The sequence below is a fragment of the Barbus barbus genome (assembly GCF_936440315.1).
Source record: "Barbus barbus genome assembly, chromosome: 40".
NCBI classification, from domain to species: Eukaryota; Metazoa; Chordata; class Actinopteri; order Cypriniformes; family Cyprinidae; genus Barbus; species Barbus barbus.
Genome location: NC_136718.1, coordinates 15,298,315 through 15,321,790, shown reverse-complemented (window position 1 = coordinate 15,321,790; position 23,476 = coordinate 15,298,315). Strand labels below are relative to the sequence as shown.

Sequence of the window (23,476 nt, the reverse complement as noted above, 5' to 3'; positions counted from 1 at the left end):
GTTTTAAATATATTTTTTTATAATATTTAGATGAATATGCAATGAAGGTTGAAGAACTAGTTAAAATTGCATGGGAAATTCACATTTTTTTTACTGCGTACTGTATATCTTGCTTAATGTTAAAGGAATAGTTCACCCAAAACTGAAAATTTGCTGAAAATGCTCATTTTATCCCAAATGTGGATGAGTTTGTTTCTTCATCAGAACAGATATTTTGAATTACATCACTTGCTCATCAATGGATCCTCTGCAGTGAATGGGTGCCGTCAGAATGAGAGTCCAAACAGTTGATAAAAACAGCTCAATAATCCGCAGGTAATCCACACAACACAGAAATTAGTCCTCTTTCCTGCTTTCTCCATTAAAAAAGTTGTCTTGTTTTAAGTATTTATTAATATTTTAATTAGCATTTCAGTTTTAATTTAAATTTTTTGTATATGTTGCGATATGTCAATTACTTGTGGATTACTGTAATGTTTTGATCAGCTGTTTGGACTCTCATTCTGACGGCACCCATTCACTGCAGTTGATCCATTGGTAAACAAGTGTTAAAATGCTAAATTTCTCCAAATCTGTTCCAGTAAAGGAGCAAACTCTTCAACATCTTGGATGGCCTGCAGGGTGAGTACATTTTAAGCAAATATTCATTTTTGGTTGAACTGTTTCTTTAATTTAGAAATATGCTATTGTTCATTGTTCACACTAGTTCATAGTGTTTTAAGTCTTGCAAATATATAGCAGTTTTACTGTAAAAAAATGTATTTGAATGTATGTAGAAATTAACATTAAACTACTTGAATAAATGCTGTAAAATTATTTTTCATGTTTAATTCATGTTGTGTTAGATAATGTTAATGTATGCTAATATGTTTGAGCTTCCTTCTACATGGTGTTGTGTCAGCAGCATTTCGCAGTAGGATTTACTACAGCACTGCTTTGTACATTCTTTGTGTTCACAAAAAACACATTACAGCAGCTCTGAAATAATCTGGACCACAAAGCGGCTTAATCACAGTAGCCACAAAATGCAACAATAATGTAAATGTTCCAGTACAGACTAGAGCTCTTCTAAGACACATGTGTGTCCATTAATAAGACTGCTAAACTCATGCAAGTGTTGACATATACAGTATGATTGTAATTGTTTGACAAGGTGTATTTAAAGATACTAAGAGATGCTGACTTAATGACTGATTGTTAGATATTATATTTCATATGAATGTCTGGCCTGTACAAGAAATAGACTGAAGCATCTAAGAACCGGTGGCAATTTTTATAATTAAAAATTATGAATGAATGAATAAATAAAGTTTAACATATACAACTGCTCAAAAGTTTGTCAGTAAGATTTTTGAAAAAACTAAATAATAGTTTTGTTCAGCGAGAAAACATTATATTGATCAAATGTGAGAGTAAAGACATTAGTAACACTTTACTTAAAGCCTTTATGTATAATGCATTATAAAGGGCTATTAGGCTATAATGCAGGGCTAAACTCTGCAGGACACCGACCCTCCAGGACCGAGTTTGGACAGCCCTGCTATAATGCATTATTATTATTCATAATGTGCATTGTAATACATTATATCTTTGCGTAAATAATTATAACTGAATTTAAAATGCATAGTGTAACAATGAAGAGTTATAATGTATTAACTGTGGCTATAGTCATTCATGAAATTGCATTATAAGGTGCATTACAAGGCATATTTAATTATCAAAAACATCAAAAACTTTAACTAAAGTGTTACCAAGACAATTTATAATGCTACAAAAGTTTTTATCTCAAATAAATGCTGTTTTTAATTTCTAATTATCAAACTTTGCAAATCCTGGAGGGGAAAAGTATCTCAGTTTCCAAAAAAATATTAAGTAGCAGCACAACTGTTTTCAAGGTTTCTTGAACACCAAATCAAAATCATTTCTGAAGGATCATGTGAGACTAAAGAATAATGGCTGCTAAAATTACAGCTTAAAAATACAGAATAAATTACATTTTTTTTAAATATATATTCAAATAAAAATGTTCTTGAAGTTGTAATAATATTTCACTATATTACTATTTTTACTGTATTTTTATCAAATAAATGCAGCCTCATCAAATAAATTCTACTCATTATTTTTAAGAAAAATAGACAAAAATAAAAAGAAATCACTTTACTATAAAATATTGTCATGTGTATTGTTCTGCTGTAGGCCTATTTTTTTATCTGCACTTATTTACTATATCACTTAACGTTTGGTCTGAAGATTAAAGCCTTTTATATTTTTGAGATCTTTTGTAATGCCCACTTTGTTCCAGCACTTTACTTTGAGTCATTCCATCCCAGCAAGAAAAGAGGAACTTCAGCCATTCTGTCCACATTATTCATCTTCTCCTGCAAATAGGCCCTATTCACCAGTCATTATGGATATGTCACACCTCCTGAATTACAGCCGTGCACCACAAGCTCTCAGGAATGGCAATGATAGCTACCATACTGGATGAAATGTCAAGAAACAACATGCCCATTCAACAACAAGTTCCACCAAGATCACCAGAGCACCCACCATGTTTTTCCTGAGAGCAGTCGGAAGAGACCGAGCACTTACCGTATGGTGGATCCATATGGGTGCTGGCCTGAGCATTCACATTGACCATGTTGTCTCTTCTGCGCCCCACCACTCCGTTTTACTGACTTTGCTCTATTAAGAGTGAAAGATGATGAAGAATTAACACATATAAGTTTTGCACAGTCCTCTGTGTTTCTGGTGAAGGTGTTGTTGGCGCAAGGTAAGGCCGGTACTCCTGTTATCTTATTGATTTTCCTAATCTGGGCAAATGTGGGTGGAGAGGTTAAACAGTAACCAGGCTTGTATAGAGACCAATCCATATGACAGCTGTAGCTATGGCAACAGGATGATAGAAACTCAAATAGACAAGTTTGTTATAATTTTTCTCCATTTCTCAAAGTCTGCATGTTTTTAAACTCATGCCATATTCGGGAATGAATCGTTAGGGTAGGAAGAGTTTTGTTTAGTCAGGTGTGAGAAATGAAAGGAGTGGAGGGTTTACACAGACTCATTTAGCTTTTCTGATTTGTCCGATTCCCATTACTTTGATAAGAAATAATCCAAATGTACTGTTTGACAACATGCCTCATATCAGCTTTCATTTCCGCTATACTGTAATTATTTGTCTTTAAACAGACTGACAAGTTTGACTTTACCTTTGTGTTAGAAGCTTAAATTTGTCACCATTAGACCGATGCTATCCAATTTGAATTTTATACAGTTTGAGACATTCATATGAGGCTTCACTGAACACGCTGCCCTTTGTTCTTAACAGATGTTGTGTTAGTTTTGACAGCTTTTCCCATGAATATAATATGTTGCTTTCTGACAGATGTCTAACAGAAGTCTAATATTGCTTTCACTTTTAAGCAGCTTCGTGGGAAAGTCAATGTTTTGAAACTTTAGATTTTCCCCACTTTTGTCACACCTATGCTCTTTGTGTCCATTTGCTTTATAATGCTTATATGCAGTACCAATAAGTTTAAAAATACAGTAAAACATATTGTGAATATGATCAATAATATTGGGGAATATTGTGAAAATTTGGATTTGGTGGGGAAAATAAATAAATAAAACAATAAAAATGTTATTATTATCCATGTTGAAAACTTTAATTTTTTGTATATATTTTTTGGGGAACCGGAGATTCTCTGATGAATAGAACGTCCAAAAGAACAGCATTTATTGTCACTTTTGATCAATTACTAGGTCTTTGATGAATAAACCTTTTTAATAAAATTATCTTACTGAATCCAAACTTGAATATACATATTCAAAAGCCAACACTTTGATTGATGCCCTATTGAACCAAAAACAAACTAATATACTCATGTTTTCTTATTCAGGTGAATGATTTCAACCACCGGTAAAGTATTCCCTATACACTGGACTAGAGAAAGTGGCCCAGTGCTTCATTTATGGCTTTAAAAGCCTTTTAGATGTTTTACAGCAGATCTGTCTCTTTTAGATAGATTGAACACATTAATGAGGCGATAAAAGATGGTTTCGTTCTGCTTCTCAATACTGATCCTTGACCACTTACACCTTAATATATTAAATGATTCTTTGCTGGATTTATTTGATGTATTTTTTACTTATTGGCTATGTGCCTGCTGGGAAGGTGTTGGCAACTGTCCGCCTGTGTTATAAGAGAAAATGTAAATACAAGAACAGTTTTTATGAGGACAAATGTGTTTACAGTGCAGTCATGTCCTCTGTATGACATGAGTGCAATAGACAATTCTAAAAGATAGTTAGAAACCATTGAACATATGACTTTCCTAAGCTAAGGAAAATGTATTACCTGTACAAAAAGGACAAAATAATAATAATGAAAGTGCTTTACTCCCAATGTGAATGGTCACTGCGATGCATCTTAGTACAAACAAATTATAAGCAAAACAGTGCAAACAGTCCAGAGCCTTGAAAAACAACAACGGATAAACATTAAACATCTTAATAAAGTAATAAAAAAAAAATACAAAATTTGACACCTATGGGGTGGTAACAAACAAAGTAACAGTTGATGCAATTTGACATTTTCACATTTGATTACTTGGACATTTTACAGCCTTAAATGGCGTTCAGTTTAAAATGACCTTGGAATAATTTGCATTGTGAAATTTACATTTTAGTGGTTTCTATTTTGTAACTTATTTATTCGTAAAAAATGTTTTTAAGAGAGAGATTTTTTACTTTAAGGGATTTTTTTATCCATTAGCCTCTGACACCGCTTGCATTTCTTCTGGATTTTGATCTGGAGTCACACTGGTTTTTATCGCATGATCCTCCATAACTTGAGGGGCACGCAGAGCATGCTTTCCCTGTCTTATATGGAGCCTCTCCAACCCAGTTGCCCCTGGAACAGAAAAAGAACATGTATGTGTTTGGTTATTTCCCTTCTCTTTAGTTTTCCCAAAATCTGCTTAATAAAAAAACAAACATTATTTCCTGCATTTTTAAGATTAAAATATTGTATTGATGAATACAGTAAAAATTCTTACTTGATAGAATAGTTGCAAACCAGAAAGGTGGCCTGTTTCCACATACTCCCAAACACATACATATTTGAACATCTTCTGATAGCACATCCGATCTTATTGCTGGTCGCCCACACCATCTGAATCAAAAAGTCATTACTAAAATTAATATCCCAGTAATATCTTGAAAAAAAAAGGTCTGAAAAGTGTCTGTATTAAATTCAATATAATACTTCTCATATAAATATATAAATTATTAATTTAAAAAAGTATATTACTTTTTATTATAAATAATTTTTGTTATTATATATAAAATATTCTATATTATTATGTATTTTGGAGACCCACCTGAGTGTAGTGTGTGCAGACAGAGCCACTGCATCTGTTGGGGTAGGAGAAATAATGTCTTTCATCATACCAGGATCTTACCAGGTCAGTGATCGATCTGTATCTGCAAAATGAAAGAAATATTAACTATCACAGTCAGAATGGATAGTGTAGATATGATCCAGCACTGACATGGTTTTTGGATATTATTTCATGCTGATATATGATTGTACCCATATAGTACGTTGTTGTAAGGGTCCTTACCTTCCCGAGATGATGGACAGGTTCTGTCCAATGTGTCGCAAAACATAAGGCGGTCCATGATCCCAAATGCACTGAGTGGCCCAGGACTCTGCAGATTTAGCCAGTCTCTCATCCCACACCTCACAAAGGAGAGAGCGGATAGATAAACAAATAATTTAAAAAATAGCTCGTCCAAAAGGCCCATGTAATGGCAGTGACTAGAAAATGTAGATGTTAAGCAACAAAAAGGAAGAAAAATCATCATAAATTTTGTCCATACAACATGGATTGTGTGAGGAACAGACGGTTATTTAACATATTACAGCTTTACTAAGCCATAGCGATGTTTGAATCATGAGCAACGATTCTTTTGAATCAGATATTTGTTACCCTGGACCACAAAACCAGTCATAAGTAGCACGGGATTTGTAGCAATAGCCAACAATACACTGTATGGGTCAAAATTATCGATTTTCTTTTATACCAAAAAAGATATTAGCTAAATAAAAATCACGTTCCATGAAGATATTTTGTAAATTTCCAACAGTAAATATATCAAAACTTAATTTTTGATTAGTAATAGGCTATGCATTGCTAAGGACTTCATTTGGACAACTTTAAAGGCGATTTCTCAATATTTAGATTTTTTTTGCACCCTCAAATTCCAGATTTTCAAATATCTCGGCCAAATATTGTCAATAGAAAGTTTATTTATTCAGCTTTCAGATGATGTATAAATTGACCCTTATGACTGGTTTTGTGGTCACATTTTAATGAATTAGTTGATTCATTTCACGAGACTGATCTGAATTATAATACAAATTTGATATCACATACTGTAAGAAGATGCGCTATTTAAAGTTATACAGTCAATTTTTATGATACTCAAACTATTATGGTGAACTTCAGTCCTTGTTGGAGCTAGACATTTTCAGTCACCTTGCATTGTAATTGAAAAAAGCAACTAGATTGTCCTGAAATGTTAAATTCAGGAAAAAAGTAGGCTATTTTTCATGTATATGATAACCTTAAAACATTAGTAGCCTATGCTGGAACAACACTTTATAAAGGATGGATTACCTATTTACTAATACTTAACTAATGATTCATAGTGTGCAGTTATTATAAAGTGTTACCATGATAGTTAATCAAAATGTTCATGTTAATTCACAGTACATTAACTAATGTTAACAGATAAAACTTTAAATTTTAATCATGTTTATAAGTTTTGAATATTAACTAACATTAATAAATGCTATATAAGAATTGTTCGATTTAATTAAAATAAAAAAATAGCTAATAAAAATGTCCTACCATATATTCCATATTTGCCGCGGGTGGGAAGACCTGTGAGCGCACGCGGTTGTGATAGTCCAGAATGGCCGTCATATCTTTACTGGAGATGAAGCGTTTCCGCCGCGTTCGAGGCGCGCTGGTGTCGCTGCTGTTCCTCAGCAGGGCCTCCAGAGAAACATCTTTGAGATGAAGCAGCTCTGTTGCGCTGCTCACCGCCACAGATGTTGTGGTGCAGGGCAGTGACCACAACGTGGCGGCAAAGAACAGCTGAACGCAGGCCAAACTCATCATCTGCCTTCTGTCTGGTTGGCTACAGGTGCTTTATTTGTGGAAAGAGAATTCAGTGTCAGCAATCTCTCACCGTATTAGCCAGTAAAATAAGCTCAGGAACGGTACAGTCCCTACTCAAGTGTAAGTACAGTTTAATCCTGCAATTTCTGTAGACCATTTTAGACCATAGTAACCGAATAAACATGTCAACATATCGATATAACAAGCAGATGACTTGCTGTGTTACCTAAACTTTTTACTTTAGGTCAAAAACTGCCTAAAGTATCCTTTTGTGAAATAACATGAGGTAAAATGGTGAAAATAGTGATAAAATGTCATTTTTTTATTTTTGTGTGAACTCTGTTTAAAAGGCAAAAATTATTAAAAATGCTACATATACAGTACATTTAAATAGTATATATATATATATATATATATATATATATAGTTGTAGTTACCATTTATATTTTAAACTGCAATTTTTACAATAAGGTTACACTGCAAAAACTCATGGTTTAAACAACTGATAGACATTGCACCCAAATGCCCTCACTATTCTTTAAAGATATTATACATGTAAACATCTAAACCTTGGAAAATGCAGCAGTGCATCAACAACAAATATCTTTCAATAAATCCCTTTATGAAAATTGACTATATTTTCTAATTTAATCATTAAAAAACCCACATAACGGCTGTTGAAAAGTAAATTTTGGGATATACTTATGAATGTAGTCCTGCAGTCTGAAGAGAGCGGGGGTCTTCAGCTGGAGTGGTCTTCACAGCACATACCTTCAGCAGTGATTCCAGCACTTTAGCACAGCCTGGAGAAGAGCAGCTGAAAAGATCTCCACTTAAACTCTGGCCTTTGCAAACAACGTCTTTGACATGTGTGGCAGCGAACTTTAACTGGGCCAACTCTCTAAGGCCATTTGACGTAAAAGAAAAGCCCTTGTCTCTTTTTCTTCCCCCACAGGGATGTTCCTGAGGTTCAGGAAACAATTTAATGGAAGGTTTTGCTTTTTCAGCACACACTCAGTATGGAAGCTCCAAACAGTCATGCTCTCCAAAGGGATTTTAAGATTGATGACTTTTAACAGTTATTGCTCTTCCTTTCCATTACCTTTGTGATTTTCAGATGTTGTTTTACCGCTTTTTTGGGCAACTCTCACCTCTGAATTCATAATTTATCTTTCATTGAAAATCATGTAGGACATAGTAACTAAAATACAGTGCATGCAATGTAATATTACAAAACAAATTGTCCATGCTTGTTTATAGTGGCTACATTGGGCTCTTTTTCCTTTAAATCATCTGTTTCTGTACTATGCTTATATTGGACATTTGAAATCTTTTTGTGAGTTTTGGTTGGAGCTGCACTTAGTCGTCCTGGCAAAATGTTTCAATAAAATAAGTTGAATAAGCACAGGCAAGGATTTTATTAAAGTGAGGGAGTTCTTCTATGAATCAAAGGCCAAATTTTAAAGTCATAGCCCAGTCAGCATTGTCCCAGCTGTCTAGGATTCCAGGAAGGACATGCCATGTGTAATATCTCCAGTCTCTGGGCAGTGCCAATATACACTGCACAACTTTGACTGCAGCAACCACTGAACAGGGTCATCGAGAGCATCGAGTTACAGATTCCGACGTATTAATGATATGGGACAATCCTTTGGAAAACAGCAACATCAGCATAAACTAAATGTCGTAAAAAGACGTTGGAAAGATACAAACTTTATTTCAATTAATAATTTAATACACTAATATTAATAAATAATACAATACAGCCACAATACAGGCAACAACGTTTGAAAATCTAATTTAAATCCTGTATATAACAATATATTATTTAAACAATAAATCCACCAAAAACTGTGTCACAGCCTGCAACTCAGAACCATTGGCTTCCATCCAGGGATTTGTGCCTATCATTTGCATAGAATTAATGGCTTTTTATGCTCCGTTTGCACTTGCTCCACGCCACTGTCAGTCCCACAATCCATTGTGCGAATGTCATTCTTCTAGTCTTCTAGCTAATAGTCTAAAGTAAAAGAACAGAAAGATATTGACACTTCTAAATGACAATACTTTAGAATTCTACTTTTGAGTTTTAATACTTTAGAGTTTGTTTTTGGCTGATCTAGCAAATGTAATTACTGAATACATTATTATAAGCTAAATATAGTGAAAATAACATCAACATTAAAAACATAATAAAGTAATAAAGCTTTTAATTTTTTCATTCAGCATGTACCTGTATAGTTAAGGTTCAGCATCCTCAAAGGAAACTTCAAAAGTTAGCAGTCATCCTAAAACTGCCACGGTCAGCAGGGTCAAGGTTCAACGAAAGGCCTGTTTGGAAGACTTTCTGTTGACTTACTATATAGGCAAGAAAGCCGCGACTTGTTCTCTAGACAAGCATATGATGTCACTTCCTAAGATACGTAATGTTGCAACCTTTACGGTTTTGTCCTTGTACACAAAATACACAAGGTTGGTCATGCCGTTGATGAGACGCATATGTAAACATTCTTCCCCGGGTCAAATGTTTGACAGTTTTATGTGCTAATATGATGAATACAGAACTCTAAGCTACAGTGAGCCCTTGTGGAGTGGTGTGGTTAAAAATAGCTGCAGGCATGTCTCTGTCAATTCTATCACATACTTAATAGTGCTGTCATCACACATCAAAAGAGGTGATGAATGTTGAGCAGAAATATCAAATGAATTATTCAGTGCATGTAAGCAGCCCTGGAAAACATTAAAGGTATAACCAGATATAGCTTACGTTAAGCTTAATTCATTCACATAATGGTTACCTTGACTATATCTCGTTCATGCTTCCCATCTGCGCAAGGCTGAAGGGTCCTTGTGCATTGTGGGATTGAACGAGAGGGAAAAAGTGACTTAAAAAGCTGCACAGCTGTGCCATTATCTCCTCCACAGCAATGGAAAGGGCAGTCAGGTCTTTCTGTGTATGAATCACGTCATTTAGCATAAATCCAGGGTTTCCCATTCCCTGCTGCCGCTCCATTTCTCATGTCAGCAGTCCAAACTTTGTTTTGGCAGCCCCGAAAACAAATTTACTAAGTGATGTAGCTGTTCATGGTGATGGTTGGTTTTGAAGGGAATAGAGACAATGGGTCTATTCTGACCATTTGTTGCTGGAATTAAAAGAAATCACACCACATTAGACATTGAATTGCCACTTTCTCATTAGACATTGAATTACCACTACCATATTTACAGCAGAGGAACTAACCATTCATATGCAGATACAAACCTATACTGGCAGACACTGGATTAAAGCAATGCATTTTCACAGTATTCCCTTGAATCAAACCAATGACCCGGGTGTTGCTTTTGCATTTCATTCAAAAGAATTAACAATCGCAGAAATATGTTAACAATGTGAAACCTATGAATAAATAACACTGATGAAAAGAAAACATTATCATTAAATTAACATGAATAAGCAAACTGACTAAATATTATGAACAAAAGTAATTGATCAATCAAATTATTTTCAGTACAAATCATTATAGTTATCTTAAAAAATGAAAATTCTGTCATTATTTACTTTTTCTTGTTTGGAACATATTATTGCATTCTCTACCAGTTTAGCTACAGGAAACTGTGTTTATTTCAAAACGAATTAGCACTCATTGCAGAAACATATTATCTATTTAAAACCTGTGAGCAAGTAATATAATTTGCCATTAATTCTATGCAAATGATAGGCACAAATCCCTGGATGGAAGCCAATGGTTCTGAGTTGCAGGCTGTGACACAATTTTTGGTGGATTTATTGTTTAAATAATATATTGTTATATAGGCTACAGGATTTAAATTAGATTTTCAAATTCTAAAAATATAAGAATTCCTAAAATGAAAGAGAAAAGAATTACTTTGAATATTGCCAAAACTGTAGTTATAAATCAAACGGTTATGTACTCCTATTATTACAGGGATAGTTGCAAAAATGAAAATTCGGTCATCATTTACTTAATTTCTTTGCTGTAAACAAAAAAAATAAAAAATCAAATTAAAATCAAAGGGGTCCAAAACAACACTGTACCCCATTTTCTTTCATTGTATATCTTTTGTGTGTGTGTGTGTGTGTGTGTAGGCCTATCCGGTACCCCCTATGTTATGGGGACCAAATGTCCCCATAAAACATGAAAACCAGTGTGTGTGTGTCTGTGTGTTCCACAGATGAAAATAAATGTATATGAAAATAAATTTATACAGGTATAAAACAACATGTTATTGAATAAAGTTTTCATTTTGGGGTGGACTATCCGGGATAGTCTATCCCCTTTAAGAGATTGTGAGACTTTACCCCATATCGACCAATTATATTTCTCTCATATGTGGGGTTCTGAAAAGTTCCATTTTAATAAAGCACTTACGATGTCAAGCTGTAACATTTCAGATTTATGGTCAGGAATGCTCTGAGGAAGAGCAGACGAAGCCATAACTCACTGAGGCCCACCTTCTGTGAGACAGTGTGAAATGGATCAAGCTTGGGTGGAACACCTCTAGACAATTGACTTCCTCTAATATGACATCATCTTGTCTAGACACGTACAAAAGTGTTTATCTGAAGGGAGTGGTAATACAAAAAAAAGAAGACGTTGTATGAATAGTAAACGTGTAATAATCAATGTATTATTACTGTTCTACTGTTACATATACCTCAGATGCTTTATTCAGTAAACACACACACACAGACACACATAACAGATGTAATTACATGAAATGCAAATATTTCAAATGACTATCTAGGGTTTAAATATTTTAAACAATTGTACATTTATAGCTTTTTATTTTATGTTTAAGTCTGACCACTTCAGCATACTCTTAAAACCCTTCAGTTTTTATATGATGTTAAATAATAAATCTTAAATTAATTTAAAAATACATTTGGCTTAGGTTCTCCCATAAAACATTTTGTCAGACATTTTAGGTCCATTCAGCTAACAGATCTCTAGTTCATTAAAATCATATTACGTTTATTCTCTTAACGATTCTTAATTGCATCCAAGAGTGTCCAAACTGGATTTAATGATTGAACTAAGGGTCTAAATGCACCTGTACTGTTTCCAGTTGTAACTGCTTCAGAGATTTCCAAATGATTTTTAAATCCATGGAAATCACTTTTAAAACACCAGTATTTAACATCCTGTCAGACTGATCTGTCTGGCACAATATGTGGAAGCAGAATGGAGACACAACCTAGCCAAATGGCACACATTCTTGGAAACACTGTCTTTGAATAAATACACTCTTGCCAGTTTAGAGTGCAACAAAGGAAAGCCTGTGGAACTTTCCAAGTAATATTTTTTAATCATACCAAACATATTATTTTAAAACATCAACAAGATTTTTAAAATGAATTTTAATTAAGAAGTGAAAACTGAACATTGTCTGTTTTCTGAAGTGCATCTGTAGATCTTTAGGTTCGAAAACAGTGCACATCAAGAACGTGTGCAAAAATTGATTAAATGGGAAGATATATTACTTAGGTTACAATTTTAAAGTGTCTTGCTTGTTTTTCTTTTAAAAAAAGTAGAGTTTTTTTTTACTATGTTATGTAGTGCCACCTATTGGACAGTGAAAGCCTTGAGACAAAACTGCTCACCCAATATATTTTGTAATATATGTTTTAAAATAACTATATTGGTTCAAACTTTTAAATACACATTTAACCAAACAGCATCTTTTCTGCAAAGTCTTATATTCTTATGCAACGATTTTACTTTCCGTGATGATTACTGATGACAGCAGGTTACAGGTTGAGAGATTACAGCAACTAGAGCGAAGGTTTTGCTCATGCATATTAATCAGACAGCGCCGACGTGTTTAGTAAACGTCCTATGGCGGACGTCTCACTCTTGGATATTTAATAAGATAATGGCGACGTTTCTTAGTAGTTGTCCAATGGCGAAGGCTTGCTCATGAATATTAATCGACATCCCGTCACCATAGTAGGATTAGTAGTAGCGTGTTGATTTCTGTTTCCGCATTCAAACACACACACAGCACACAGAACAACATGGCTGCAGTAACGTTAGGCAGCTTAGTGAGCAGTTTGGCTTGTCTGTGGAGACAGCAGTGTGCCCGCACTTGTTTACCGCATTTGTTTTTTTGTATTTCGTTTACAGGATCGATTTTGAAAGCGATGGGCCTCGTGCCGGAGAGCTACTTCAGTAGCAGCAGAAATGTTTTAAATCTGTGAGTACAAGTCTACTGTATATGGTGGCAGCCTTACCTAGAACTGCATTTACTGTAAAACTAAATTATTTTAATAGAAATGTGTTTTTAGAAAATAACAATACTATGTTATATTAAAGCAATAGGCTTTAAACGACATTAAAAAGCAATGCTTGTCATTGACAACTTACTGTGACATTGATGTTTGGCTCCAAAGTCATTTAATCGTTTTCACTTCATTTTTTTACTTTCAGATATTTTGTGAAAGTGTCTTGGGGATGGACCATTGTTTTACTTCTGCCTTTCGTCTTTTACTCCAACCTTTACAACAGAAGCTACACATTTGTGTTGAGGCGGCTGACGTCACTACTGGTGGCAACATTCATTTGGTACACCTGCACTGAGACTTTTTTCTACATTGAAGATATTACCGGTTCATGCTATGAGTCAGGCACCATGCAAGTTATCCATGGTGACATTACCACAAAGGCAGCGTGCAAGAAGGCCGGATTCATCTGGGATGGATTTGACATATCAGGACACTCCTTCATCTTGACTTACTCTTCTCTTGTGATTGTGGAGGAAATGGTGCCAATGTTACACATACCGCAGAGTGACAGAAACCTTCGTCTTGATTGTCTTTATATAGCACTCAATGCGATTGTGGCCATCTGGATATGGATGTTCGGATGCACTTCTGTGTATTTCCATGATATTATTGACAAGATTATAGGGACATTGTGTGGGATATTAGGGTGGTACGTGACTTATGTTGTTTGGTACCCAATGCCCTTTTCTCCGGGTCTCCCTCCACAGCAGAAACAACATGCTTAGTGTGAGACCTAAATGCTACAAGTGCACTACAACAAGCTTCATGTATCTTTTTTGAGATCAATGACAGGTCAGCCATCCAAGAGAGGCGGCGGGCAGCTGGTGTTTCCACAATGACTGTATCTGTAATCTGAGAGGTCACATCTGAATCTTATTGTTGCCTTCAAACATTTTGTGGCTTCATGCAGGGCTGGAATAGTAAACCTGACAATAAATTTAGCTTATACGGTAGTCTGCTGCTGCTTTCTGTAATCAACCTTCAACCCTCAGCTAAGCTGCCTTTTAACAGAAACAGTTCCTAATGACACTAATATTTTAAATATTTGTACTTGGTTTTAAACAAAAACACAAAATCTGATCAATTTGAGGTCAGAGAATTATAGTGTAATGCATTTGTGTAAATTATATATTTGCATCGTGTTTTAATAGGACCATTTTATGTGTTCTGTTGTTCATTCATACGTGCCATTGTCCTAGTCATTTGCAGTTGTTGTTATTCCTCATGTCACTAATGAATGTTAAGTGTCTGATCAGTTTGTCACAGGAAAACTGACACCACCTGTTCTTAGAAACCCAGAAGGTTATAATATGTACTGGTTATAATATTATATTATGACTGGATTGATGTTTGAGTGATGCATTCAAGTATTTCTTACAGGTTTGAGGAACAATGCAAATTAGATGTAAATTAATTCTAAAACACAAACGATGGGACATGCTGGTCATGGAGGGCACATCCATTAGTCATTTCATGTGTGTCAATTAAACATGATTTTAGACAATTATCATTGCAATTATGCTTAATACATCAGTATTCCAAAGAAAGCAACCCGCAACATGTTATGTTGAGATATTGTACTGTATCTGTTTCACCTGATGTGATAACAGAGTTCTTGTTAGTATAACACATCACTGAGGTGTATTTTATTTAATTCATTATGGTGTTTGAATGAATAAATAGCTTTGAATTGAGGTCCTCTAGTAGGTGTTTTGATTTTGTTATCTCAAGGTAAGACACTATAAACCAAATTAAAAGGAACAGTTCACCCAAAAATGAAAATTTACTGGTCATCCAAGATGTAGATGAGTTTGTTTCTTCATTGGAACAAATTTGAAGAAATTTACCATTACATCAGTTGCCAATCAATGGATCCTCTGCAGTCAATGGGTGCCGTCAGAATGAGAGTCCATAAAAGCATCACAATAATCCACACCACTACAGATGCATAATTGTTATAGTCCACTGCTTGTAATAAGACTTCAAACCATTGCTTCCGAATAGAGTTCTCTATACAAACTATTGCCTTCTCTGTGACACAACTATTCACAGATCAATCACCGTTTACAAGTGAAACTTGAAACACAAATATCAAGTGATTCTGACGGCACCCATTCACAGCAGAGGATCCATCGGTGAGCAAGTGCTAAAGTTCTCCAAATCTGTTCAGATGCAGAAACAAACTGATCTACCTTTTATATATATATATATATATATATATATATATATATATATATATATATAGTGAATTTTCAGCAAATTTTCATTTTTGGTGGAACTAGTTCTTTAAATAATTAATCAAATATGTTCTACTGTCTTTCATCCTCTTACACTTCTTCCTGTTTTGGTGCTGTGGAAAAATTCTGGATCTATCTGGACAAATGTTTAATGCATATCATGGGGGAAAGGCTGCCCCCCTCTTGTGCCAGCTTGATTGGTACAGTCCGAGCCTCAGTCAATGGTGTTTTAAAACCTCGATGTTGCTAGAATGTGCCTTTTAGAGTGAGGGAGGGGGTTTGTGCTCACAGAGCTGCGGTCATTACAGGAGTACAGCATCATCACCGTCTGTGTGCAGCATCTCAGACAGGTGCAGAGACTACACACTAAACCTCTGAAGACAGACGCAAAGACTTTTTTAAGTAAACCAAATTAGATTAAAATCTGAGACCATGACCCAGGGAAAGGTAAGCATCTGTTTTCTTTACAATACTTTTGTAATTTCTTGTACGTGCTAGCTAAAAACATTATTATTAAATTATTTTACAGAAAACTGCAGCATGACCTGTTAAGCAGGAGGTCTATAACTATAATTGTTTAGAAAGGTTTAGACCTTATGATTATGATTAAAACTCATTTACAGTAATTTCTTAATTTTTGTCTGGATATTTTATGCATTTACTGAGAGAGAGAGGGAGAGAGAAAAAACTCCTCTACACTGGAGAAAAACTTAGAGAGAAGTATTATTTTCCTTATTTTTACCCAAAATAAGGTGTAGTGAGTAGCTGTAGCTGTTTCATTCATACTGGTAGCCTGAGGGCGCCATCGTGCAATAAAACCATAAGTATATAAAAAAAATCATAAAATGAAATACAAAAATCACGTTGTAGGAAATCCCTAAGCAAGCTATCGCTGCAGTAGCTGAATAAAATGCAGAAAGGACGTTTTAACTGATGACTGAACTGATGAGAATGAAGACAATAAATATAGATTGTGACTAAATGGTGTATCTCTGTTCTTCAAGCCATCTCAGGTATTTTTATATGCATAGTGTATATTTATAATGCAATGCTAATCGATATAGCCTTTCTGTCACTGTATAGAATATTATACAATGATTTTGCCTCATTCTGTGATATGAAACCACGTCAGATCACAAAAGGAATGTATTTCAAACACTCGACTGATGTTATGAAATGAATTTGGAGCAAAAACGTCATTAAATGTTTTTAAACGCACTGTACAGCCTTGGTGCGTCATCTGTATGTGTAGGCTACTCGGCTTGAAGGGGCGCTGCGCAGATAGATTGGTGTTTGACATCAAAGTACTGCAATGGACTACATACACTGAGCCTCGTGACGCACTTCCGTTTTGAAATATGACGGCTCAGCTATTTCCAGTTATGTATATTTTCAGTATGCTGTAATCATCTAGTTGACTTAAACGCCTAATAAAATGAGAGTTTGCGGGATGATTTCAAAATCCGGTTATGTTCAGAGATTACTTTGTACAGAATTTTTCAAACTCAATGGAACCTGAAGTTTTAATCCAACATAAACCGATCTGAGAAAGCGGTGGCTGGTAATCATGTTTCAACACAGGGTGTCAGTGCTCTAAACTAGCCTAACTAGCCTTTTAAACACTGGAATAAGCAGTAGGGGCTTGAATAAGAGCACCAACGCACACAAACAATAAAAATTAGCCATGGTTTTACTACAAATAAAACCAAAAATTGCAGTTGAAGTTAAACCATATAACTACAAATTAACTCGGGTTTTATTACACTGACCATAGTTTAACTATGGTAGGCTATTTGTAGTAAAAGTGTTATTATACAAATGGTAAAAATGGAAAAAACATGGCACTTTTACTATAGTAAAACCATGGTTAATTTTCATAAGGTTGTTTATCAGCAGGGCCGCTGCTGGCCAAATGGTGCCGTAACACCTACTATAGGGGTCAAAATATTACTTTAATAAAATTGAAAAGTAAATAAATAAATACATCGTAATAAATTGCATTATTTACAAATTACAAGTGTAGCTCTAGTTACCTATGGCTATGATTTTATTAAAGTTGTCTGATTGATTTTATAGTCTCAATTGCTGATGTCTTTTCACGGGCATAGTTGTCCATCAATTATGATAATTTGCATTCAGCTGCAAACATGAGGTGCGAGCGGTGCGGGTGTGTATGCATAAATTGCAAGTCACTTTTTTTTTGGAGCAACTGGGATGGTGCCCCCCCCCCGGGGGATGGTGGTGCCCTATGCAAACTGTGTACTAAGTAATAAGTAGAATGCGGAAGTAGTTGTGCAAGTAGTCCATAGAATAGGAAAGCATGCAGAGCTGTGCATTTATAGCTCTTGCGGTACTTCAGTGTCAAACACCGATCCGTCTGCGCAGCGCCGCTTCAAGTCGAACACACCTTGAAATGAACTGACAACCTCGTGGCCGCGGGGCCCTCTCTGATTAATAATGATCCAGAGACGCTAAAAGAAGCTTTGTCATGTCTTGGATTTGTTCCTAATGTTTTTGGACTGATTTCTGTAGTGCTAAATTAAAATATTTTTTATTTCTTGAAGCCTGCTGGTATCATCTATTATAACGTTTTACAACTGCATGAGCAAAGCTAGAGTAGCTACAAGACATTTTTGTGTTGTAAATATACAGATATTTTTGATTATGGTTCTGTTCAATTTTTATGCTTTCAATTACATATGCTTTTTATTTTTTGTTAACAAGGTTTGTTCTCAGCTTCTAGAATTAAATGGATCAGGATATAGCCTACAGGAGCAAAGCGTCTTTTAAGGTGCCTTGTGATATCTTTTACCTGCAGCAAACTCGATAAATAAGTGATAAGACTTGATAAATAATGGCCAGATCAATTACACACTCTCTCCATTCTCAGTTATGTAAAGCACACACTTTTAGATGGCATTACACAGATTCACCAGTCCATGAACAGTATAGCCATAAGAAAAATAATCATTCTAAAAAAAAATATTGTTATAATAAATAATATTACACTGACAGAATTACAGTGAATAACAGGTTCTCTAACAATACAGGCTCCTTTTAAGAATCGTTCTATAATATCTATATATAATTGTTAATGAAATTCTATTGCCATTGAGTGCACATATAACAAATTTAATATGTTTACAGGTTTCAGTGGCAAACAAGTCAAACAATGGCTCGGATGCTCAGCCATTGGCCTCAGCTCCTCCAAGTTACGAGGAGGCAATTACTGGTAATACTACTTTCCCTTAGTGAACTGATCTGCACTTTAAAATTATTATTAAACGGGTAGTCCACCTAAAAATTTAAATTCTGTTATAATTTATTCTCCTTCATGTTGTTTCAAAACTCTACAACAGAAAATAAGATGTTTTTAAGAATGTTGGTAACTAAAAAGTTTTGGGTGCTAAGAAACAGTATGGAAGTTGATGAGAGCCAAAACTGTTTGTTTAGCAACATTCTTCAAAGAAATCTTCTTTTTATGTTTCACAGTGACAGAACAAATAAATGCATTGTTGCAGGGTTTTGAAGGACACAAGGGGGAGTAAATAATGACAGAATTTGCATTGTTGTGTGGACTCTCCCATTAATTCAGTGTATTTTGGACACTATATACTATAGAACACTAATTGCATTCATCACCCATGACAGTCACTGTGAATGTTTTAACTTTTCATATTTTCTTTTGGTATTGAAAGGTGAAAGCCCTTGTTATAGTGGAGATTATCCTAGAGATAGCGAGATGCTAACAGAATTCAGCTGGGATGACCAAAATATCAGGAGGATATTCATCCGCAAGGTATTGTTGCATTCTGTTTAGCGGTTCTGAGGTGCTGTGGACAATATGGAGTGAATTAATGTAATATTATTTCCTGTAGGTGTACACCATCCTCATGCTCCAGCTCTCTGTCACATTAGCCTTTGTGGCTGTTTTCACTTTCTGGTGAGTGTGTGAGCTGAACAAACGTTCATAATGCATAATTGCTTTTTTCAAGCTTGTTTAACAAGTATGTCTTGTTTAACTTATAGTGAACCTGTGAAATATTACATACAGACCAACCCTGGCTGGTACTGGGCATCATAGTAAGTACAATTTATTATTTTGGGTTGACATTTACTAAAGGCAAATCTTAAAATTCAGTTTGAATATAGACAGCATATAATACAGTAATTCAGTACCAGTGCAAGTTTTTACTTTATGTGGTGCCATGCACTGTTATCCACTGTGAAGGTATAATGGCTGTATTGTCTTTTTCTCTCAACAGTGCAGTGTTTTTTGTCACATATCTGACCCTATCCTGCTGCAGTGGACCCCGGTGAGTGTATTTGTAGAGATACAAATGCATATCAATATAATATAGTAATATAATATAATATAATTTTTTATTTATCATATCATATAATTTATAATCTAAAATAATTTTTTAGCAATTAACTTCTATTTGAGCAAAATTGGCACATTATATATATATCATATATAATATGATATATAATATCATTTCTATTTTTTCTAATAACAGGAGGCAGTTCCCATGGAATCTGATTCTGCTCATTATTTTTGTGAGTATTAAATCAACCAAAACAACCTTAAGTCATTGGTTATCAAACTAGCTATTATATGACAAATACTAGTATTGATCAAGAACAAGCCTGTTTTCACATATAAAAGAAAGTCTTCTTCTGTTTAAACATTAATCTCTCCTCTTCTGTTCAGACTCTGTCTCTTTCTTACATGACAGGAATGCTGTCCAGGTAAAGTCTCACATTATATGTGTATTATGTCTTTTTTTTTTCATGCACGCTAACAACAAATGTTAAACGTTCTGCATATTTTGTGGTTTCATATTCCTATTTCCACTTTGTCATACTTGCACAGTATATTGTGTTATGTCAAAAATGAATTCAAGTGAAATAGTTTTACATATAACAGGATGTCAGGTTTTTATAGGCCTATTTCTTATTTAAATGTTTCCTTCTCTCTAGCTACTACAATACTAAATCTGTCATCATCTGCCTGGGTATTACTGCCTCGGTGTGTCTTGTTATTACTATCTTTAGCTTCCAAACCAAGGTTAGTATTTTTAAAAGCAACACATATTTTCATTTTTCTTGAATGCAATAATTTTTTTACTGTAATCTGGAGTATATTTATTCTGATCAAATGTTTGTGATTTTACAGATTGATATTACTTCATACCAAGGCGTGCTGTTAGTTTTCTGCACAGTAATGCTTATTTGTGGACTTTTCTTGGCAGTCATTCTGCCCTTTGGATATGTAAGTACCCATGTCAGCAGTAGACTGGTAGATTTATTATTTCTCAGCAGGGTGCTGGACTTTAATATTCACAGAAATAAGAATGTACTTTCACCAAACGTTTTCTCTTTTCTCTTTACAGGTTCCATGGTTGCACACTGTGTATGCTGCCTTAGGAGCAATACTGTTTTGCATGGTACATAATTCTAAAATAATTTCAACTCCAATCAGTATTAACCCCTGTAAAGCCTGACATATATAATTTTTTAGGGAAAAACATTGAATATATTTTTTGTTGAGTATCCATTACGTTAGGCTTTTGTGGCATGATATATTGTGAATATGGAGCTCAAACTCAAGTTGCTTCAGTCCAGCAAGTGTTCATCTCAAAATAACAATAAAAAAAGTTATTCTCATATTTATTCAAATCTGTAAAGATTTCACAGAAAAAAAGACATTTACTGAAATGCGTTTTACTTGCTAAAATGTATAAACTGTATAAAAGAAAGAATGTAGTAGTTTTTTAGGAAAGTTTTTCATTTAGAGGCCTATGATAACAGTAGGCTTCAAAGGGTTTAAATGTCCATGCATTTGTTTGAGTAACAGAGTAAAAGGATAATGTACAGTCGGTATATCATTATCGAAAAATAAATCCTGATAAGGTGTTTAGGACACAGCGTTATCCCTTGTGTTTGTTAGTAATTATTGTCATTGTATTATTTTAATCTCTCTTTTCTCTTTTAGTTTCTGGCATTTGACACACAGATGCTGATGGGAAAAAAGAAGTACACCATAAGTCCTGAGGAATACATCTTCGCAACCCTCACCTTATACCTGGACATTGTTTACATCTTCTCTTTCTTGCTCCAGTTATTTGGAACTCCTGAACGGCAGTAAATGTGCTGTTAAACTGAAGCTCCAACGACTCTTCTTTCGTCTCTCTGATCTGAGAGATCATGTCCTTCCAGCATGATATGGATCTTCAGTGCACTATGTTGTGTTTGAGCTCACCTCAGATTTTACGATGTGCCATGCATTTATCATGTAGCGTGAAGGAGGTCTTGCATATACATTGCTTATATACACTGGTAAAACTTTAACAACATTCAGCTACTTTTACAACTGGTGTCATAGAAAACAAAACTAATATATTAAATACACTGGTGTCAACTGTGAAACCTGTATGATGTCATTAGCAGTGAAAATGCATGAAATATTAGAGCATCACATTGAGGTGAAACTGTGTAGTAGGATTTATCCATCGATGTCCACCGCATTCCTCTTTGTGCTTGACCCTGCAAAAGTTTCATGTGTGGTATCACAGCATGAGGACATTTGAACAAATCATTCTGAGAAACTAGATATTGTGATGCATATTTTCATAACAGTGTTAACAAGTTTTTTTTGAACAGCTGGCTTGGTTTTAGGAGTGTACATATGAATCAAAGTAACATTTACATTTCTGTGTTCATTTGTACAAATTTGATTTAAATAATTAGTGTTTCTATTTAAATTCACCTTAATATTTCATAGGAATTTTCTATTTTGTTTTTCGCTGCCATTGTAAAGTCAGCTTGATTGAGATATGCTTTTTTAGCATTATTTATTTTGTTTAGGCCTATATGTGTTAATAAATCTGATTTATTTATTTTTTATTCCAAAGAGGATTATTAATGTATTATCATAGCACAGATCTATTTTTGAAGAAAATTAGTTGTAAATGATTTTGGATGTATACATAGATTTACAGTGCACTCTAAAAGAGTGCAAAATCACTGTAGCTGGATTTAAACAGAATGCAGTGCTACATATTATCATTTTTTCCTGTAGAACAGTACAAACAGTAGAAACAGTGTGTGACCAATAAATGGAATTTATTCAAATGTAGTGAATATGAAATTATTAAATGACCAGTATGTTTCAGTTGCAAATTGGCAAAAAAAGAGAAAGAAAAGAAAGAAATCTAGGTTAATTAGAGTAAATAATTGTGAATGTTCTTGAATTAAAGTTCCGTGATTATGAGAGTATGTTCCTAGCCATATCGGCCTAGAAAATCGCAACCTTTCATTTTCCGTCAGTCTTGGTACACGATGTAACTACAGGAGAGTCAAGCTTTAAATAGGAAAATTATCGAAACTCTTTGGTCATTTTTGATGACCAAATGCTAATGGTCTAATCCGATTCAATGATCTATGCTAAGCTAAGCTAAAAGTGCTACCGCCAGACCTGGAGATCAGCTGAATGGATTCAAAAACAGTAAAAACTCAACTGTTTAACTCTAGGGGAGTTGTAAAATGAACCTATTTCCAAAAAAAGTGGAGTGTTCCTTGAAGTTGATTTGTTTTGCCAAAAGCAGGTGATCTATGATGTCGGAAGCTGGTTCAAACGAAGCGAACCTCGACTTATTCGACTTGAAGCACGGCTACAGACGGCGATCAACAGAGTAGCCGCTTGCAGTCAAGGGCGGAGTTGAAAACACACTTTCTGCTCC

At 34.6% G+C, this 23,476-nt stretch overlaps 3 protein-coding genes across 5 annotated transcripts; 2 read left to right on the top strand and 1 right to left on the bottom strand.

Moving 5' to 3' along the window:
- Positions 1–3,768: 3,768 nt before the first annotated feature.
- Positions 3,769–8,032, bottom strand: r3hdml (R3H domain containing-like). Its single transcript, XM_079400609.1, has 6 exons — positions 7,893–8,032; positions 6,918–7,218; positions 5,625–5,743; positions 5,382–5,484; positions 5,058–5,173; positions 3,769–4,912 (listed from the first exon to the last, which is right to left on the bottom strand). Exons 2-6 carry the CDS (start codon positions 7,188–7,190, stop codon positions 4,771–4,773), a joined length of 753 nt encoding a protein of 250 aa, XP_079256735.1. The 5' UTR covers positions 7,191–7,218; positions 7,893–8,032; the 3' UTR covers positions 3,769–4,770.
- A 5,135-nt stretch (positions 8,033–13,167) lies between these two features.
- Positions 13,168–15,190, top strand: fitm2 (fat storage inducing transmembrane protein 2). 2 transcript variants are annotated; one of them, XM_079400607.1, is made up of 2 exons: positions 13,168–13,406; positions 13,640–15,190. In XM_079400607.1, the coding sequence occupies exons 1-2, from the start codon at positions 13,228–13,230 to the stop codon at positions 14,217–14,219; spliced, it is 759 nt and encodes a 252-aa protein (XP_079256733.1). In that variant the 5' UTR covers positions 13,168–13,227; the 3' UTR covers positions 14,220–15,190. The 2 variants fall into 2 exon arrangements, with proteins under 2 accessions (XP_079256733.1, XP_079256734.1); XM_079400608.1 differs by having other exon boundaries at positions 13,213–13,406; positions 13,718–15,189.
- An 803-nt stretch (positions 15,191–15,993) lies between these two features.
- LOC306859542 (protein lifeguard 2-like) lies at positions 15,994–22,865 on the top strand. Of its 2 annotated transcripts, none has more exons than XM_079400605.1 (12): positions 15,994–16,178; positions 18,879–18,963; positions 19,430–19,530; positions 19,610–19,674; positions 19,761–19,814; positions 19,997–20,047; positions 20,252–20,291; positions 20,446–20,483; positions 20,715–20,802; positions 20,911–21,006; positions 21,128–21,181; positions 21,730–22,865. In XM_079400605.1, the coding sequence occupies exons 1-12, from the start codon at positions 16,164–16,166 to the stop codon at positions 21,880–21,882; spliced, it is 840 nt and encodes a 279-aa protein (XP_079256731.1). In that variant the 5' UTR covers positions 15,994–16,163; the 3' UTR covers positions 21,883–22,865. The 2 variants fall into 2 exon arrangements, with proteins under 2 accessions (XP_079256731.1, XP_079256732.1); XM_079400606.1 differs by lacking the exon at positions 15,994–16,178 and adding an exon at positions 16,574–16,744.
- Positions 22,866–23,476: the final 611 nt, after the last annotated feature.

Coding starts and splice junctions, on each gene's coding strand:
- r3hdml (XM_079400609.1), bottom strand. CDS start 7,190: ATGATGAGTTTGGCCTGCGTTCAGCTGTTCTTTGCCGCCACGTTGTGG. Junction 5,744..6,917: donor CGGCAAATATGGAATATATG/GTAGGACATTTT, acceptor CTCCTTTGTGAG/GTGTGGGATGAGAGACTGGC. Junction 5,174..5,381: donor TCTGCACACACTACACTCAG/GTGGGTCTCCAA, acceptor TTTTTGATTCAG/ATGGTGTGGGCGACCAGCAA.
- fitm2 (XM_079400607.1), top strand. CDS start 13,228: ATGGCTGCAGTAACGTTAGGCAGCTTAGTGAGCAGTTTGGCTTGTCTG. Junction 13,407..13,639: donor AGCAGAAATGTTTTAAATCT/GTGAGTACAAGT, acceptor TTTTACTTTCAG/ATATTTTGTGAAAGTGTCTT.
- LOC306859542 (XM_079400605.1), top strand. Junction 19,675..19,760: donor GTGGCTGTTTTCACTTTCTG/GTGAGTGTGTGA, acceptor TTTAACTTATAG/TGAACCTGTGAAATATTACA. Junction 20,484..20,714: donor ATGACAGGAATGCTGTCCAG/GTAAAGTCTCAC, acceptor CCTTCTCTCTAG/CTACTACAATACTAAATCTG.